General features: G+C 28.3%; 1 protein-coding gene across 4 annotated transcripts in view; it reads left to right on the top strand.

Annotated features, from left to right (window-relative positions):
* LOC112689353 (5-hydroxytryptamine receptor 2C) overlaps positions 1-7289 on the top strand; it is a 122346-nt gene extending 115057 nt beyond the window's left edge. For all 4 annotated transcript variants that reach the window (XM_025563024.1, XM_025563026.1, XM_025563023.1 and 1 more), the window contains 2 exons: positions 2331-2612; positions 6108-7289. In XM_025563024.1, the coding sequence (XP_025418809.1) occupies positions 2331-2612; positions 6108-6390 (565 nt within the window). In that variant the 3' untranslated portion in view covers positions 6391-7289. The remainder of the gene's footprint in view (positions 1-2330; positions 2613-6107) is intronic.
* Positions 7290-21726: the final 14437 nt, after the last annotated feature.

The following is a 21726-nucleotide window of genomic DNA, read 5'->3' as shown; positions in this document are numbered from 1 at the left end:
ACTTTATAAGAAATTGATAGAGAAATCAGGCTACTCGAAAGAGTTGAAAACAATGTCTCTTCATTAGAAATATATTTTTATCTAATAAAATCGCAAAACGTTTTTCTAACAAAACGCTAATTATTTTAAAATTCTATTGATGTACAATGTACACTAATTTAGTATACTTGAAAGAAAAAAAAAATTGACTGTTTTTAAATTTGTTAGATATAACTTAAATATCTAACTGATGGAACTTTATTAGTACACATTTTATGTAACTATTATTACAATTTTAATATAATATACTTTGTATATCAGAGAAATTTGATTTTTTATACATATGAACATTGTTTGATTTCAGTTTTTACAATTTCATACTTCCCAGATTTAAAAAAAAAGAAATAGGGAATATTATTAAATTTTATTACAAACGATATTCTTAATTTATTGTAATTATTACGGATGTAAATGACCGATCATATTCATTTATTTTTGATGAAACTTATCGTTTTAAGAATATATATAGTTATTAAAATATGGAATCAAAATTAATTATAAAATATAACCAATTATAATTTTTACAACTATTATTATCACATAAATTACATAATTACATAATTTAACGGTAAAAAAAAAAGGAAAATTATTATTTAACCGCTATACGTATTTATTTCATACAGAATAACTCTGTATTACCTCTGTACATATATGCATAACACATAAAATGTTGATGTATTCGAGTAGGTACCTATATTTAACTTGAAGAACGAGATTTTATATACTTGAACTATTAAAATTAAAATAGTTTTACATCACGTACATCGAACGATATCATTAGTTTGATTTTATTTAGAGTATAATATAAAAATTGTGTGTTAACTATAGTTATCGTAGATATTCGTATATATATAATTTTTCTTTCAAATGAAAATATACTTTAAATATTAAATAGTTAAGGAATGCATGTGCAGCTCAATTGGTATTTGATGCTTAATTGATGTTCTATTTTGCATGCAATGTAACACACATATATATATATATATATATATATGTATATAGCGTACGTATGTATCATAAATGCGAGCCCGCAATGATCGTTTTATTATAATTTAAAGACTGTCTTAAGAATTTAACTTAAAATAATGCATTCATATAAATAATCTATACTTCACGTTATATTATACCACCAAAATTTTACAGTCTTAAAATTATAAAATAAAATGGTCACTAGGGATTTAGATAAACAGCTTGGGTTATATTAAAATGTAATTTCCTGGATAAATAAAATTACGGTAATACTCTTTATATTCTTTGAGAGATTATTTTTCAAATAATTTAATTCAAGTATAATAAATGTCTGCTAAAAACATTTATAATTGGAATTATTATTATAATACTATTAGTGAATACTACTACTAATAATAGTATGCTTACATTTATTTAATCGCTTTTGCGATAAGAGCTTTAATTATTAATATATTTCCAGCTTATTCAATTAACGTATATATAAAAAAAAAAATATACCTTCATTGTACGCATCATAATATACCAATGTAAAATAATAATATTATTGGTAAAAACTATTTTCCTGAAGTATTTATTGATTATCGTATATTTTATTACATAACAAACATATTATCATAATTGATAGGTAATATATATATATATATATATCAGTATCCCGAAAAATTTGGTAATTTATATTATATATGATGATACTTTTACGTTATCATTGCTAGTTGCAATAGGTACTGTCGAAGTAATAAATATTTATCTAGTGAATTTCAAACTAACTATTTGCATGCAATCATTGTACGACATTTAATATTATTTACTGCTCAAAGCAATACATTCTTATTTCATTAATTTGTGTTCAAATTATAGTTTTTGATATTATATAATATTAAATCCTTGTATGAAAAATAGATGCAACTTTGTATTATATTATAATAAACAGTATGCCAAAGCTTTTGATGTTTTAATGCAATTTTTTCGCTTTTGGTTTGTAGCATCCCAAACGAATAATGCAATATTTATGTAAAGCCACTTTTAATAAAACTATAATATATGTTTTTAAATTTAAAGGTCAAAGTTAAATTTAACACTTTTAGCTAACCTCTTTCCCCAATTTTGTTTGGATTATCGCAACCCTAGAGTATATATACTTATATATTTATATAAAATGATTATAATGTAGAAACAAGTGATTTGATTTAAGTCATACCTAGATTATTGTTTACTTTACGAGTGAAGAAATGTAATAGCAGAAAACTGCATCTGTTGCAAAACAAAGTTAAATAATTCTTATAATATTAATACTAACGCATGCGATAATATCGTGTTTTCAGATTTCTCGCCAACAGACAGAAACGTCAAAGTTTAGCAGCCGCAAACGCTGTTCGAACCGAACAAAAAGCCAGCAAAGTATTAGGAGTTGTGTTCTTCACATTCGTACTCTGCTGGTCACCATTCTTTTTGTTGAACATCCTCTTCGCCGTGTGTCCGAAAGTCGATTGCCCGGTGCCCGACCACGTGACCGAGGTGTGCCTTTGGTTGGGATACGTGTCATCGACAATCAACCCGATCATCTACACGATATTCAACAAAACGTTTAGAGCTGCGTTTATCAGGTAAATGAGTATGATGTGACTATTATACATTGCACTTATAATAATACCTATACAATTGTACTGAGTCTCCCAAGTTTCGGGAAAATGGTAAGATTTCAAAAAACTACAGAAAACTAGAAAAAAATCATTTTATTTTTAAAAATATAATTTTAACTATATTTGCCTTTAAAAGCTCAAGAGTTAGGTTAAGTTAACATCAGTAAATTAGTGTCAATTTGTACGTATTCATTCCTGAAATCTAACCTTGACATTGTGGCATGGCACATTTGAAGATCTCTAAAATTTAAATTGGATAGCAGTTGAAGCAATCCGACAAAAAATCTCAGTTTAGTAAAAAAAGTTATGGGAAAGATAACTTAAGGACACAATGTGGTTGACAACTTATTAATATCAGACAAAGCACATTTCTTTTTCAGGAACGTGTAGTTACAAATGGACACCATCTTAAAAACATTAATTTAAATATTACAATAATAATCGATTATAATTATTTGTAGTTTTATATTTTGGACTTTTAGATTCTGTTTTTAATTAAAAACTATATAAGAACATTTGTTTAATTCTATGTCAATCGTTTCAAATTTCTAACACTCAACCAGCCATTTTTTTTTTAAACTCTGTACATTATAATAAATTAAGATTTCGAGAATTTTATGCAGCCCAAACACACACACATATATATATATATTCATTACATTTATACGATTTATTGAATCATTAAATTTATTTATTTATATTTTTTAGATTTTCACAAACAGTTTATTAAGAACACTGCGATAGTTATAACCTTAATAACTATGTGTAATAACATTAAAAATGTAATATGTACTTAGTGTATTTTATAATCAACATTGATTATTGATTGAAATATTGATAATGATTCGAACGTAAAAATAAAAAATAATAATGTTATGTAAGAATCACTTTACTATAATGAACGAATACATTTTTAATTATTCGAACTATTTGACTATTGGACACAAAATTGATTCGTTATGTGTTTAGTGAACTTTTATGCAATAAAACATCATAAGTATTATAATAACACGGTAATCGTAGACTGCATCGTTATATACACTATGTATACTAATATAATATATTGTACATAAATTGAAAATTGGTGGTCTAGATAATTACCTATACACATATTGATTTTGTCGATACGTCATAAATTTGTATTTATTTTCCTCATATCCGAAAATCATTTGTAGGCATAAATACAGCAACGCTATTTATTTATAGTTTTTTTCTCATAATAGTACATATATATATTATATACGAGTACATGGTTCTTTTTTGAATTTAAAGTGAAAAGAAAAAAATAATCCTACCCAGAATTTATATTGAACATATATGCGGTGAATTGAAGTTGGTGTCGTTCCGCCGTATTATTGAAATGGGATAGTTAGGATTGAGAATTTGTAATTAAATTTAATGTCCAGCGGCGACTGGGCGTCCTCAGAACTTTCCAATTAAAAATAAAACAGTTAAATAATACAACCAAAGTTTTCTTTGTGTTTTGAAAACGAAGAGCGAAATGAAGTGCGTTATTGACGATTTTTCTGACAAAAGTGCGTCGTGTTCTGTATATGTGCATAAAAATTATTTTATCTCCCAGAAAATGATTCGTTACTCAACCAAATACGACGTTTTTATTACGTCTATCAATTAAATTACTTGATTGTAGTTGCACGTTTAAGCATATTTTAGATATAGTGATAGTGTGTGTGTGTGTGTATATGTGAGATAGAGAAAGAGAGAGAGCGCCAATAGTATTAATTGAGTACATGACATTCAAATGGTTTTTATTCGCATATAAAAACACATTAATACTCGTAGTTATGTATCTGACGAATAGAAAAAGAAAAGTTGGACTAGAAAAAATAAATATATACATCATAAGTACACCAAAAATCATATTTTCACTCTAATTAAAAAACATAAAACATGAAATCTAAGCATGGAAATGATTCCGATTATATTTAGTTCTACATTATAGGTATTGTTAAGTGGATCATTTGTATCAAGTACAGATCAAAGCTGCGCAGTATTTGTTTATCTTTATTCTACAAGAATTAAGTTTTATAATAGGTTTTTTAACATATAATACACACAGGGTTGTATAATTTATATTATGATTTTGTTGAGTGTAAGTAAATTAAAAAAAAAATAAAATGAATTGAATAGTAAAATGAATATAATCTCGTTTTATGTAATTGTTATGCTGTTCGGTGTGGTGCTGTCTCTATATGATATTTTCTACAATTTTGCATACCACACTGACTAAATTCGGTAATGTTATAATAGATTACACGCATTCCGTATACTATAGTAAACATTACTACCGTTACCGAGTTATTTTCGTGATATCGTGGTGTAGAAGACTATAATATATATAGTTAGAATTTTTTGGAACCGTGGAAATAATTAGTTTTCCGTTTTAGCGAAAGAAATAACACTAGTTCAAAACGCACCTACCCTATGATAATCAGATTGTTCGCATAAATCAGTGATGGATTGAAGTTTTAGAAGGCCACGGTGCAACTACTGATCGGAGGGCTGTATATAAAAAAAAATATATATAAAATAAAACAATTGTCAACATTTGTTGAATATTTGTTCGTATTAACACTTGTTATGAAAAATAATATAACCGGACTGTCAATACATTATAAGACAACGTCTAAAATTATCTAATTTTTCTCGAATTATCATTGAATACTTGATGATTAAATGATGTTCTCCAGTCACGAGGTATTAACTATTTTTATGTCGTAACAAAAATCTGAATCCGAGGTCTTTAACGAATCCTCAGCCACAAGGTCGATCCGATGCTTTGCCTTTTGTTCCCCTCCTCCAACCGTTTTGCCTTTAAGTCCAACACTGTCCGCGTAATCAGGAGCGTACCCAGGAATTTTTTATGGGGAGGGGGTCCAACATTTTTATTTTATCTGTTCTCTAATTATAATTATAGTTTAACTCAGTACCAACAAATTACTGTCAATATAGTATAGTATGGTTTATCCACGATAGGTGTATTATATCGTCGCCTCAGTTCACAAGACTGCAATAACTCAAATTATGAAACTACTGGTTTTAGAATAAAATAATCGACCTCTAGAGGTGAATAATGCAATTAAAAGTTATTGCGTTATGGATCGAAATCGTCGTAATTTTGCAAACAATATCACGTAGATAACTCAATTCTGAATATTTTTCAGTTGTTGCTGTCTTGAACTGAAGCGTCGATATCTCAACAATAGTTTTTTTGAGTTATTGCGGTCTTGAACTGAGGTGACAATATAATCTATAAACCTTGTGTATTGAAGATAATGGGAAATCAAAATACATTATGTACTGTTATTGTATAAATCGTTGAGTACGTAGAAATTTCATTTGGGGGGGGGGGGTCCGGACCCGAACCCCCTCCTGGGCACGCCCTTGCGCGTAATCGGATAATCTGAAAGTTGTTCACGCGTATACCTCTGGTTTCAGGCTGTTGAAATGTCAGTGCCACAAGACCAGACCGCATCGGTACAGGTCCGTGACGGACAACCGACATTCGGCGCTGATCAGCACCCCGTCCGGTGCGGCGGCGGGCACCGCGTCCGTGCCGCTGTCGCTGTCGCTGCAGACCACACCCCTCACGTCGCCGCCCGTGCGGACTGGCAGCGGTGGCACCGTGGTCGCGCCGAAGAAAACGCCGTCCACGCCCACGTACCCGGACTCGTTTTGCGTCGAAGAATCACTGCCCAAGAAGAACGTGATGAAATACTGACGCGGAGACCGACGACCGGACACACATCGTGAGACAACAGTAGCGGCGGCGGTGGCGGGACTAGCGCCCGATCAAACGTCAGCGGCCGACAAACGCTGAAACGCGATTCCGCAAAAAACAACACGTGGTCGTCCCCGAACCGGCGGCGCGACACATATTTAAACATATATTACTGCTGTTATCATTATTATTATTATTATTATCATTATTATTATTATTATTATTATTATTATTATTATTATTATCATCATTAGTATTATTATTACCATTATCGTTACCTGCGGTACGGCGACCGCGACGACCGTTCGAACCGTACGGTTAGTAAGTACCGTTTTACCGCGACGCGGTCGTCCGTCCGTTGCGGGCCACTCGTAATCATTATACATATACATATCAATAAACGTATTTTTTCACTTCCTGTGTGACACGTGCACGAGGTCTATGTTGTATAGGTTCGCGGGACGTAAGAATTAAAAAAAAAAGAAAAAAGAAAAACGACCGACGACGGAGAGCGGGTCAATCGGTCTTTATGAACATATTATCTTGCTGAGTGTATGACACACGCGTACACGTCGTTGCTGGACCGTAATAATATTGTATCAAGTGAATTATCGCGCACTTCTGCCGGACGGCTGGCGAAAGCACGCGAAAAAAATAAATAAAAATAAAAGCGCGCTATACGTTTTTTCAGCCGTTAAATCCCACGCAGGGTCTATAAAGCCGAAAAGAGCATATCGATATAATGACTATTGCAATAGGACCAGTGGTGCAGCGGAAGAAAAACAGAGACCATACGAGTTGAAACGTTTTTCGCCTAAAACACCATTTCATAAAATAACGTGTGCGTGTGCGTTTGTTGTGTGTAATTTTTTTTTTCCGTTTGTTCATTGTTATTATTATATTATATATTTTCTCAGTTTATATTATACATAAATGTATATGTGTGTGTGTGTGTGTGTGTGTGTGTGTGTATTGTAGGAAATTAATTAAAATAATATGACGATTGAGGGGATTAACCGACCTATTAGGTGTTAATGTTTAATGTATATTTTCAATTACATCGGTAGTTGGATGTTTGTAAAATTTCTAGTTGTATAATAATTAAACCGCATAGAACTTGATATATTTATACATATTATTATTATTTATTGTTTCTTGAAATTTTTTTTAAAACTAGTGTGTTATTATATTTATGTTATGTTCAAACGAGTATTATTCTATTGTATATTACTTTAAATGAGTGGAAAAGTAGTTATATATATATATATATATATATATAAGTTTTATATGTATTACTTCATCCTATTTTAGTAAAGATATTCTTTTAAGTTAAGAAGTATTATAAATAGTCATTACAAAAAAAACAAAACAATAATGGTATTAATTTACTATTGACAATAGTTATTTGACAACTATTTTGTTTTAAATCAAAAAAAAATTTGAAACTTTTAATTATTTAACAGGTATAAGTGTTCATTGATAATTATAACAAAATTCGAAGAATAAACGAAACTATAAGATAATATATTAATAAAATAAGTCTATTTTATACTTGTCTCTTATGATGACTATTATAGTATATAAGTTTTGAAAGTTTCTGTTAACATTTCAGTATAATATTAATGAAATGTATTGTGAAGTATATTACTATGTTATCTAAGTTGTATTTTTTCTCACTGGCCAATGTTTTTAAATATGGCCTTAAAATACGAGTATGCTAATAAGACAACTTATTAACATACATTGTTAATATTGTCTATATAATATTGTAAAAACACAAAATATGTCTATTGGTTTTTATTAAAAACATGGGTTCAAATTTAATTAGATTTCATAATAATCACACCTATAACGGTACAATCTTATGTCCAACCTATGCATATACAATAAGTTAGAGACGCTATGTATTTCAAAAGAATAAAATCATTGGTTTTTTGAGATTTTAAATGTGGAATTAAAATTTTTTTTGAATATAAATTCAAATCCGTGAAGTAGAGACTTACTAATACGGGTGTATTGCCATTTTACGATGTTCGTTTTATTACGTGTCCCGTGGTGTTTTATGTATACACGGAGTAATTAAATAAAAATTCCAATGTCCTCCGATGGTAAAAGTACGTGGTAATAATTTTTTGTGTCCCTTTTTTCCGTTTTGTTTTCACTATATTGATCGTATTATAGTGTGACTACGGGAACAGCATCAGTTGATATCGAAAACGTTTGAAACGGGGTTTGGGTCGGAAAACGATCACGTTTATATATCGTGAATCCGACGGCAAGTGTATGACGACGATGTGTATAATATTGATCGAAGAGAATAAATCAAGTTCGGTACACACAGTTGATTAATATAAAATCTATCCACTTCGTACATGTTATTATGCAATGAAACGTTTGATTACGCGTGCAAAAGTACTCGGTCTTAGCAAGTAAACAAAATCGCTATAGGTTTGCAGTGAGAAGTGTTAGTTTTTAGTGTTAAACATTGCGGTACGTATATACTATTATAACAATTTGGGTTATTTTATCACGTAGATTTCAAGCGGCATTTTACCATCGTCACGGATTTGATACGAAATATTTTTCAACGAATATTGTGTACTTTTATAAGAGTACACTTGGTAATATATGCGTCTGTGTCATTATGTATAAATTTCTGCGTGTGCGTGTGTGTATTTTGGATGTATGTGACACAGATATCTCGGAAAAACAATGCTCATTTCGAGAAGCCGTTGAAAAACTTGAGTCTAGTGTGTACCCGGCCGTTTTTGTACGCTCAGTGTCATACGAAAAAAAAGTAACGGTTTCCTTCTGCAGAATTCGTCGTTCATTTGACTTACAAAACATGTGACGATGAGTACAGTTTTGCGTCTGTTTGTATGATGATGCGTGATTAGACTGTTAACCGAGTAATCGGGTAATAATAAAACGTTAGAATTCGAAAGAAAAAATGAAAACGAAGATATTACGAAAAGTTAACATATGCATCGAATCGCCGAGAAGCCTCCTACTACTATTACTACTCCGCTGAGGAGGGTGGAATAAATCAAAAGTCGTTGAAAATGCTCGAGTTTTCCTACTACTCGATTCGTCAACTGTTTACGTTTTTTTTATTTTACAGCCATTTTTGCCTGCAGTTCAATCGTTTGAGTAAAAACCTATATTTTATGAATATATTATAAAATTAAGAAGTTTTTTTTTTTTTTATTATTTAATATTGAATTATTGAAGTCCGTTTGATGTTACTGAATATGATTTTGGTTTTGAAAACTCAAAATAACCATTGAAAACAAGAAAGTTTTACGTATCCTATGAAACGTATCCCATTAATTAGGTTTAATTTTAAGGGCTGCCTTGATGTTTATTTTATAGCGAATATCACTCGTAACATACACTTGTCATGTGTCACCCTATAATAATATATGGATCAAGAGTGTTGGGCAAACCATGTTGAATATGAGAAATACATATTGTATTTAATGCGACGGTTTGGTTATTTTTTTTTTTTTTTTAATTCGTATAAACAGTCGTTTCAAGACACGTGTCATGTGAATAGCATTTATTTTATTTTATTTTTAAAAATTTTATTTAAAACAAAAATTGTGTTTTTATACTATGTTCCATAATTATTGTTACTTTTCATTTATGAAACATTGCAAAATTACTAATAATAAAACGCTTTGGTGTTTTCACGAGCTGTCGATTTAGAAATTAAATTCTATAACCCTACAAATGTATAATTTAAATTAATGGATGTAATATATTATAATATAGACACACCCTTATGGTTTAAGATTTCGTTTCTTTCATGTACAAAAGCTTGATGAATTGGGTAATATTTATTTGATGTTGTGTTCAATGTAAATTACATATTTCACGTTGCGTGCATCAAAATCATAGTACCGTGTCCATAGCTTAAAAAACATGTTTCGCGCTAAATTGATTTATTCAAACAGCAACAATTTTTGTCCAACAAGCAAAGCATCGTAATTTTTAGATTTTTAAGAAAAATACCATGTCCCGAATTCGCACTGTGTAACATGCATTTTCTTACGATCTTGAATCAAACCAATAATTTATATACAAAAAATAACTATCATATATAAAAGCAAAGCTTGATTCTATTGTATTGTGAAAATGTGTATACTTACACGTTTCCATTAAGGAATAATGCAGTTGTAAAAATAATGTTGAAAAACAATAACTTCTTTGTCTACTATCCTACAAGATGTATTCATGAGTCATAAATATTTCGTAATATACAATACATAATGTTATAAATTTGACCATAGCTGGTGGATGAATTTAAAAAAAAAAACACTTAATACTACAATTGTATTTGGCGACAAATTCATTAGCTGATTATTGCGAATAATTATAATTTATTATCTATTTAGTGTTTATAAAATTATTCATATAGTCGTACTTTTTCGGTGCTATATATTTGTTTACATCCCTTCTGTCCCACCATGATTAATTTAATATGATAATATAATCGTCACTTAAAGTACAATTTTGAATTTATGTACGGTTTTATTGTTATACATTCGATATTAACACAACGCGGCCGATAAGAAAATTGTTTCGTGAACGATTTGTCATGTCTGCGCACAGTGATGTAGTGCCGCGTCCAAGGATGTCTCAGTCTTTGAATTATCCAAGTGTGACGTTGTTCCTTATCGGGAGGACGTGAAGTTAAATGACAAGGAAGTCAGACGCGACGCGCGTGATACTTTATTTTTCCGTCTGCATTTCCGTGTGTTCGTATAGCCATATCCATCAATGCGCTGATTAATTATTGTTATGTTGAACGATGGTCAATGGTCAAAAAAGTTGTAATTTAATTCCGAATTTATGGACATGACATAGACGTTAAACTGGACACGGTTGACAATATCCAGTACTATGAAGTACAGTACTATCATTATCGTACAGTTCTAGTGAAATATTATATAATACTAGTATTCGGTGTGATTGCGAATCATTCTATCATTATCGTACAGTTCTAGTGAAATATTATATAATACTAGTATTTGGTGTGATTGCGAAAAATATTATATAATAAATTACGAAAGCTATAAACATTTTCATAGAAAAAAAAAAAAAAAAACATTGCAGCGATAAATTTCACATTAACAACACAAAGTGAATACAAACATTTATGTACAATAAATCAAACTTATCTACTAATGTTACTAATCTAAGTTTACTGTTAAAACTAAACAACAAAAGTCAATGTTCAAGAAATAATTTCCCGAGTTTTTCAAACAAATCATCACCCAGTTTCTTGTTCATTTACGTTTTCCAATTTTATTTGAGCGTAACAACTCAATTAAAATAATCATACGTTTTGAATCACAAGTATTAATAAACATTAATTTCCAACAATGTGATATTTATTCATATAATATGTATTAAAACGAACGTAGCATATAAATCCATATTTGTTTATATAGCAAATTTGTTAGGTTTAAAGTTGAAAAGTACGGTGAATGAATCACGGTGTCAGCATACGGTTTTTTTGTTTGCAGTTCTTAGTCAGATAACGTTTTTTGTATGACTAATTCGTTGATTATTTAATAACTGCATGTTTTTTTAACAATACTGTTGATGTTTCGGACAAATTTATTTAATTATTTTATTTACATGTATTTATTTACGTAAAATATTTCATTTAATTATTGAGTGACGAAATACACATTCATGAGATATACCATATTTTCAAATTTTTTTCCATGTTTATGTAAAAAAAAAAAAAATACAATCAAAGTTCTTATCGAACGAAATCATTCGTTTATTTTCACGAGTATTATAATAAAATACATCACACTAAACTATTTGTTTCAATGGTTTACATAAATTAATTATAAATTTAAATGAAAATATACACTAATATATAGTTGAATTAATCATTATACATATGTATAAATTGTAAATGATAATACGTATTAGATCTAACTTTAACATAAATTATAAAAATCAAAACCTTAAATTTCACAACGAAAAACATTGTACTATAGTATTAAAAATATAATTATATTATTTTTTAACTATTCAGATTACAAAAAAAATAAATGAATGAATAAATAAGTTGTATAAAATGTAAAAATGTAAATCATGGTAATGAGAAAAACGTTAAGATTCCTGAATATAAGAAGCTTCATAATACAACTGTTGATTTCTGATTTGAATACGAAATATTTCATCACAGAACAGACAAGGTATGTATATTTATTTATATATATGTATGTATTCATTATTCTACGGTGTTATAATACCTAAATTGATTATAGTCGCTGCTTTTAATTTTTTTTATTTATTTATTTATTTTTTTTAATTGCTTGTATTGTTCTATTTCATAATTGAGTCGATGAATCGATCGCAGACTTATAAACATGACATTTTATATAGAATCTGTCTTGTTTACCACAATCGTACTAGGTTTACAAATAAATGTGACAGTTAATATTTGTCTTTCAATCTCATTTCCTCTTGATCATACCAAAAATATTAAAATCAAAATGGACTCCGTTGTAAGCAATTTGAACGAAAAATGTTTATAGTGCTTTTGTGAGTTCCCTAGATTATAATAAATTTCCACGCATTCGTTTAGATGCTTAAAGCTTCGTGTCATCAGATTCGTAATAAATAAAAAAATATAAATTTTAGTTATTGGCAATATCAATATACACCTTATTTACGTACTTTTTTATTTCAATAAATTTCAAAACAATATTTGAAAAGTTAGTTATTATATTTTGTCTCAATTTGTTGCAAAAGGAAAATAAAAAAAAAATCATGAACGAAATAATTTCAATAATTTTTAAAAAAGGAAGCAAAATATACGTGTAAATCAGTATCATTGTAAATACAATATTGTATTTAAAACATTACTTTAATAGGCGTAGGTAAGTATTCGTTAATAGCGAAATTCGTGATTATATTGTGGTTATTAAAAATATATATTACGCTCTGGTTAGGTTAATTTCATTGTATATATGAAAAAAAATTGATTTTTTTTAAATAGTTAATTTTGTTAGTCAATTGTTAGTCAAGTTATTCTTGCGTGTATGAAAATAAAAAAAAGATAGAGAATCTTATCTCAGTTGAGACTCCATGAATGGGGCATTTACAGTTATGGTTACATGTCATTACTGTATTGCAACGTTTCTCAAATTGTGGGTTACGACTCCCTAGGGGGTCGAGAGTCAATTTTTGGGGGTCGCGAGAAGTTTTATTAATTGTACATAGTGTAAGAAATTTATATTTTTATAAATTCTACAAACTATAGTCTATAGAATTAATAGAAAATATTTAAATATTTAAATATTAATAATAATAATAAAAAATACTTTAGTATTATTATTATTATTATAAAGTACTAAATAAGTAATAAAATAGAAAAAATGTGTTTTTTGAAATTATTTTTATTGATTCTGTAAATGTAAAACCATGGGGTCGCGATAGATTTTTGGAAGAAAATTTGGGTCGGAGTCCTAAAAAGATTGAGAACCACTGCTGTATTGGATTTTTGAACTTGAAACCTATGTTCTATTATTCTCGTAAAAATCATTGTGAGTAAAAAAGGCCGGGTAAAATCATTTATACTTCTAAAAATGGTTAATATAGAAGAAAAATTAGATTTTTTTATATGACAGGTTGAATTTTTAATGTTTCATCATTTATACAAAAGTCAAAAGTATTTATAATTGTACAAATCAAAAATTTAAATTTCCTTTAAACAGAATTTTTAGTCTTATAAAATTATTCCCAACAAATTTCATAATTTTTAACAGAAGTATTACAACTACTAATTGCAGCTGAACATAAATACACGGATTGGTATAAAATAGTTCAGGTGTCGAAAATTAACAAAAATTATGATGATTGTTATATTTTGTATATTTTAATATTAATTATTAATAATTTAAAGTGTTGTTGTCTTATTGTAATTTTTATTTAACATTTAATTTAATATAATTTAATTAATTATTATACTTATTAATTTAATTAATTTGTTTTTTTTATTGTAAAAAATTAATTAGCGTTCAATAAGCTCCACTCTTCAATAAATAATACATTTTCAAAAATCAGATTTATTTCAAAACAGTCCAATACAGGACTCAAATACTGTATGGTAAAAAAATATCATTAAAATAAATAATACTTTAAATTCATGTATTTAATCGACAAAAAAAAAAAAAAAATTAAAAATAGTTTTATTAAGTAAATATTTTTTGCAAAGTATTTTCTAGCCCATTGTGCGACGAAGCAACTTTACAACCATATTATTTTTTTTTCGAGAATATGTTAATTTTAAAATTTAACTATACACTGCTTGTTGATAAATTTTCAAATTGCGTTAACACCTTGTACTCATTTAAAATCATGATGTTCGAAAATTCCGATTGTAAGTAAACAAATCGAAAATAAACAATTTTGATGTTTTGATAACTTCAAAGATACTTATAATACATTTTTGGTATATGGTATTTGACCAAATAATGTTCTTTGAATAAAAATTGCAAACTCTTTTAAAATCAGAGATAAATGACACTACATAATACTATGTATAATACACTCCAACGAATTTCCACTTTTTGTTATAATTTTTGGTCGGATGAACATTTCGATTGCATGAGTTATTCAGACATTGAATTGAACATTTTTAATTTTTTTTTTTTTTTTTTTTTTTTAACAAACCATAATAAATAATGTACGATTTATAAACTTACAACATTTAAAATATTGGTTTATAATCATATATAAGACAATATTTACTATGCATGCGTTTATATTCCAAGACTTTCAGTTAATGACATTATGCAATTTTTTTATTGTTTATAACGAGCATGACTACACACCATTTTAAATATACTCGTATTTACACGTTTAACAAACTAAATTCAACGAATATATTACATCCCAATGAAATACTATTTGATGATCTAATAATCGAACTGAATAATCAAAAAATAATGTTCTGGAATCCTACATTATATATTGAAATTGGAAAATACTCAAAACTGTGAATGAAACGTAAGATGTATCAATTCTATAGTATATATTATTTTTACTATAATTTTATTTTTTCATTTGGTCAACTGTTATTGATATCCTGTTGGAGAAACTTCATTTATTTTATTCGTCGAATGTTTTATACAGTATGCCATGAAATCGAGAATCAAACACAATTAATTATTAATCAACGTATAATAGATAATGTGAAAATAGTAGTGAATAAGTAGGTACTGAAATATCATAATGATAATATAATTGCGACGAAGGACGATACAACTATAATATTATAATATATTATATAATTATATATCAAATTTGTATTTATGAAAAAAAAAAATTGTCATGCAATTATATCGTCCTTCGTCGCAGTTATGTACCACTATTGCCTATACACTTAGCCGTCTCTACATTGTTTTACATTTAGTATTATTATTTTAGATGCAAGATTTATAAATAAAAGTATTGCATCAGGAACATCATACAACCTAGTTTGTACCTAAATATCATATGTAAATTATAATTTACGTTCAAAACATTGAATTTTGAATTTATAATTGAAATATTTAAAATTAATATTCTCAATTGTTTGATTGGTAAAAATAAATCATTTAAAAACAAATTTTTTTTTATTCTCTTTGGTTTCGGCTTTCAATATCATACCACTAAATAAAAATCTTGCAATTTTTATCTGTCAAAAATTTTTTACAATTTATAAACAGTTTTTTACTTATATTTTAATATCTTGAAAACAGAGATACTGACTGTTTCATGATTTATTCACACTTCCATGGTCAGTGTGTTTATATTAAATATTAAGTTTTTATTTCAAAAATTCATACAGATCTATATCAGAATCAATAAAACCTTCATAGTGCAATGTATCGACATAATTGTCATATACATCGTTGTTCGTCATGCACCATCGCTTCCTACCACGGTCTAAAATGTCACACGTATATTAACATTACAATAATTATTACAATGACGCAGCGTCAAAATACCACAAGTGTGACCTGTGTCAAACAAAACGCGTTATTATAGAAAGAAATTGCATTATAACTTAATTATAACTCATAATATTCAATAGCCAATTAATTTTTTGTGAATTTATGATTTCTTTTAAACTTTCCAAATTAAACATCTAAAAAGTTACAAATAGGTTAATAGTTTACTTTTATTCCTTCGTAAATCTTCATTGTTATTAATTTTATATGCGATTTTTCAATGTTTACAACTTTGATAATATTTTAAAATGACGTCATTCACCGGTTGGTTAAGCGTAAAATTATGTAAAATTGTATAGTAAAGTCTCCATTTTGTTTTTATTTTAAAGAGAAGAACAAAATTCATGATGTAGGGTGTTTTTATATTTTCTCTAATAAAAAAATTAGAGTTATTTTTATGTTAAAACTTGGAAATTTCTAAATACTTTGTAATGCAATAAAAAATTATTGAAAAAAATATCAGCAAATACAGAACAAATGGTAGAAACATAAAATGAATTTAAAACCAAAACAATAGATTTACAGCTATATATATATATATATATATATATATACCAATCAGGGTTTTATTGGTTTTATTTAATTAATTTAATTAATTAATTGGTTTTATCGCACAAATGATGGCTTTTGTGCCAAAATGTTTTAATATCTTATTGTTTTGTATATACATCGACAAACATGTGACGATCATACGACATATATTTGAATTTTCACTATTGTACCGTATATCTTATCGTCGTCGACTTATGGAGAGTTAACTCTAGAGAACGTTTCTGAGTATCACGTCCTCTTAACAATAATTTTGTTAATTATTTAATTGATAGTAACAAATGCAATCAAACGTAGTTCGTTAAAACATAAAATACTAAAATGTTGTTCAAAGAGAAAATAAAGTAACAGTTTATGTGCTGCCGTGTATTAATAAAACTGAGTACTAACTTCAATTTTGTATTCAAGATAGCGCTAGATAGCACTGTAAGTTATACATGTGTGACCTACTGCTTAAAATAATTTGAAATATTTAGCTCATAAAACAATAAAAACTAATTTCTTGGGATCAAAATCACTGTTTACAGTGTAAATTATAAATATGTATGGACATATTTTCAATAAATATAAATATCGTGAACATTTAATTTCTCATGTTTTCAAGGAAGATACATCAGATAAATATTATATGCTAAAGTGATATGCATAATTCATGAAGAATTTTTTATATATATAGTTTACAACTCGTATGCTGGGTAAAATGTAGACATGCGTAGTACGGGACGGAATAAAACAGGATCACTGAACAATTTTGTGATACACATGCTATTCATCTAAAATGTACTTAAGCTATGCCAGTAGAACTAGGAATAAAACAATGTAATACTTATTAATAAATATCTATTACTAGTTTGTAACTCATAGGAGCATCTAGACGATCATTTATTGTATTGGATTTTTTAGTCATTAAAATATGTGATCAATAATAATGGTATTTTAATTCCTTAAATAAATCTCGAACTCGTTGAAATCAAACTTGATGGATCTTGTATGTTTTTATCTTAATCTCATACCAATTGTGATTGTTTTTCAAAACTATAGGTGTATCTTAATTAATGTTCTACAGTTATATTTTGATTTGAGTTAATACACAATCACAAAGAACCACTTAATTTGCCTCAAAAAATTATTATTTTTATATATTTTATATGTATATTTATATTTTTTCTGTACATCGGAAGGAAATTAATGTTTTCCAATCGTTTAATCCTTTTAAATGCATTTGTTGAAATATATTTTTGAGCTCGAATGCAGTACCAAATCAACTCTCTTTTCGGAAATAGTCACGTGTTTTATATTATATTGACGGATCTTATGTTAACATGAATAGCCTTTGCGATAAAAACTCTTGTATTATTCACCCGACACATTTGTTACGGCTAGTGTTGTTTCTGTTTTATTTTTCGATTAAAAATTATCATGTACCGAGGTAATGCGTAGTACGATAATAACTGGGTCGATTAGAGTGATATACATTTTTTTTTTTTCGACGAGTTGGATCAAACGTTCGTTTGACTTTGACGAGACGGCGAACACGATACCAATCAATGTTTTAAATCAATAATTTATCGGACGGGCGTAACGTATAAACAACTAGAATTATTATTAAGATAATGCTTTGCCGTGCGGTGCACTTTCCACCGCGACACGGGGTAGCAGAGAAATTTAATATGCACGTTTAAGCGAGCCGCCGTCGTAAATTCAATATTTCGTCGAGTTCTATTTCGTACTCGACAGCGTATTATGTGTGACAGGTACGATGAGTTTTGTAAATGGTTTTTTTACGTGTTTGCAGAATATTAAACACAGTGCTTTTTCATAGATTCACGGGTCAAATTAAACGTTCGCTCTCGGTTCGAAACGGTGCGGAAGGTGAGGTGGAAGCGAGGGGGAGCGGATAATAGTAAGAAAGGAGAAAAAAAAAAAAAAAAGGAAAAAACGATAAAATGGATTTACAGAACGGTGTTAGAGAACCACACACCTATATTTGCGTGGGTTGTACACGTTCAACACACCACACCCGGTTACATCAAGTCTACATATTTATTTTCGTGTTTAAATCTACGTTTTAAATCAATGTCTGCAGCCGTGGACATTCTCTGCTGTGTTAAAGATTGTTTTCAGAAAATTAATTTAAACGTATCACAGAATAGGCATTGTGTACATTATTTCACACAATTCTACTATAAAATATTGCTAGTAACCGTTTTTGCGACACCGATGTATAACATTTGAGCACACGATTTTAAATTTCGTATAGTGCACATTTTTATTATTTAACTGTATTAGGTGCTTCGTAGTTCGAATACGTCGATTTCCTCGTTTAATCATATTAATCTAGACCCTATGCCAGTATTTTGATATCAATACGAGTATAAAACAAAGCATTATTAGATTGGTTACAACACACAAAGAAATAACGTGTAATTATATATACGCCTTATATACCTATCTTAATTTTTAATTTATCAATTTCAGTAAATCGAAATTAACCCTTTTATAATTATATTTTCTTCGACCATGTTAATGATTCACGATCAAAGTATTTTTCAGTAAATCAAAGTGAAACTCTTCGAGAAACCGTTTAGTGTCGAAATTTAAAAGTCCGGCGCACTGCGAGCTACTATGACAAATCAAAGGCCTTGTGACGCGTTCTTGACATGGATCGCTTGTAGTCGGACGATTATATTGCAACGCTGCGTCCGTCGAACGAACGTAAATCTTACGTGATTTAAACATTCCGACCGTTTAGACGCACGCTGTTTGTAATTGGATTGTAATCCTCCGCCACGACCTGTTCCGTTTAATATTTAATTTGTCTGGATTTTTTCCATTCGTTTTCGTTTAAGCAAAAACAACACGCGGGATCTTTTTATTTTTTTTTTTTTCTATAAGGGGTAACAAAAAAAAAAAATAAAATAAAATAAATAAATAAAGCCACCAAGCACGTAAACAATATAAATTGGTCCAGGTATCGAGGGGGAAACAAGGTTATCCGCTTGGAACGTGCTTCGAATTATTGTTAAAATAATCCACTTGGTGTGACAAAAACAGACCTTTTTTTTTTCAGATTCAGACAAAGTTCTACCATTTCATATTGCAGTCAACGCCAGAAATTCAAGCACCACTATTTGTCACATAGCTACTTCAAAATCGAAAAGTAGTTGACACAAGTCGCGTTTTTAACAGCAAAATGTATTCTTATGCTATAGAAAACAGCGTATGATGCAAATTGATTCACCCATTAGTAACATCTTTAAACGTCAGTCTTGTGTTACGTGTATTGAAAATGAAATACATTTTATTTGTCTTTGAGAAAATGTTCGCTGTCCACAACACGCATGTAAAATATGTTCTTCCAAATATTATGTACATTATAAAATTTGTTTTTGCCAACTTACCGCTCAGTCCAACGTAAAATTGTAAATATTATTATATGTCTTGTGCCGTTGATTCACCATATTCAATGAGTATTATAACAATTTATAAAATATATGCAATTGTATTTGGTTAGTTCAAGTGTCGACAAGTATTGGACGATACATTAATTTATAATTACGAATACGCTTACAACGTGTATTTTATAAGTCATTAATTTTGCAGTGTTTATATGAACTGATCAATCGTAATTATCGAACTGTAACGCCAAATGGTTTAATAAAATATTAAAATTAAATTAAAAAAAAAAAAAAAAAAAACAAACAACAATACAAATATTCTTCATTAGACATGTTATTATAAAAGAAAATATTTTTTAAAACTCGTTTTATACGTGTAATTGCTATAGTGAATGTTTATCTACTAATAACACGTATACGTAGATTTTTACATACGAAACAAAAAAAATAAATACATTGTTATCCGGATTTTCTCATATATTTGTGTGCATTTTGTGGTGATGATAGCCAAAATACTGTTGAAACAATTTTTCCTTTTTACAAATGATATCATCATATGTAATAATAACCTTTCATCATATAGATTAATTACCAGTGGATAATTGAAATCAAATTTAAAAAAAAAATTTTCATGATATAAAATAATGTAATCAAATATTTATAATGTAATGAGATCATCAAATGTTTCGATTCACGTGCATGACACGATATAAATAAAAAATAAAAGCAAAACAACATTTTATTGTTGAAAATACATCAATAAAAATACATCATACATTAATATGTAAGGACAATATTGAAATAGTTAAACGACAACACTTAAACTAAATTATACTAATAACTTGCATGATTATCTGTGAATTTCAAATGGATATGTATTGACTAGATGTTAGTGTTGATATACATGTGCAATATTTATACTAGTATCACTATTATAAAATTATTTCAACTCATATCACTAGATTTATTTTTGTCCAATCATTTTTATTTTTTTTTTTTATTAATCAGAACCTTAATGACTAACGTTATTGGCTTACAATGTTTAACATATTAATATTACATTATATATTGTATATAATTAAAAATTATAACAACATTTTTGGCTTAAATAATAAATAGAATACAAATAAAAGAGAGAAGAATATAATAAAAATAAGAATTAGATAAGGTTTTATAGTTTGGTTATTTTTAAGAACGTTATAATTTTGTTTGAAATTTCTTGATCTCGTCCTAGTGCTCCATATAGGTGATCCGGTATTTTCAGGGCTGTTATAATATCAGCATGATTACGACACTATAAGATAAAACGTTTAACTATTAATGCTTCCCCACAGATTATACAGTGGTCTGGTTCTTCGCGTCTC

The sequence above is a fragment of the Sipha flava genome, unplaced genomic scaffold, assembly GCF_003268045.1.
Source record: "Sipha flava isolate LNK unplaced genomic scaffold, YSA_version1 43_pilon_pilon, whole genome shotgun sequence".
NCBI lineage: Eukaryota > Metazoa > Arthropoda > Insecta > Hemiptera > Aphididae > Sipha > Sipha flava.
Note: the sequence above shows the minus strand (reverse complement) of the source record. Positions and strands in the feature narration are given on the sequence as shown.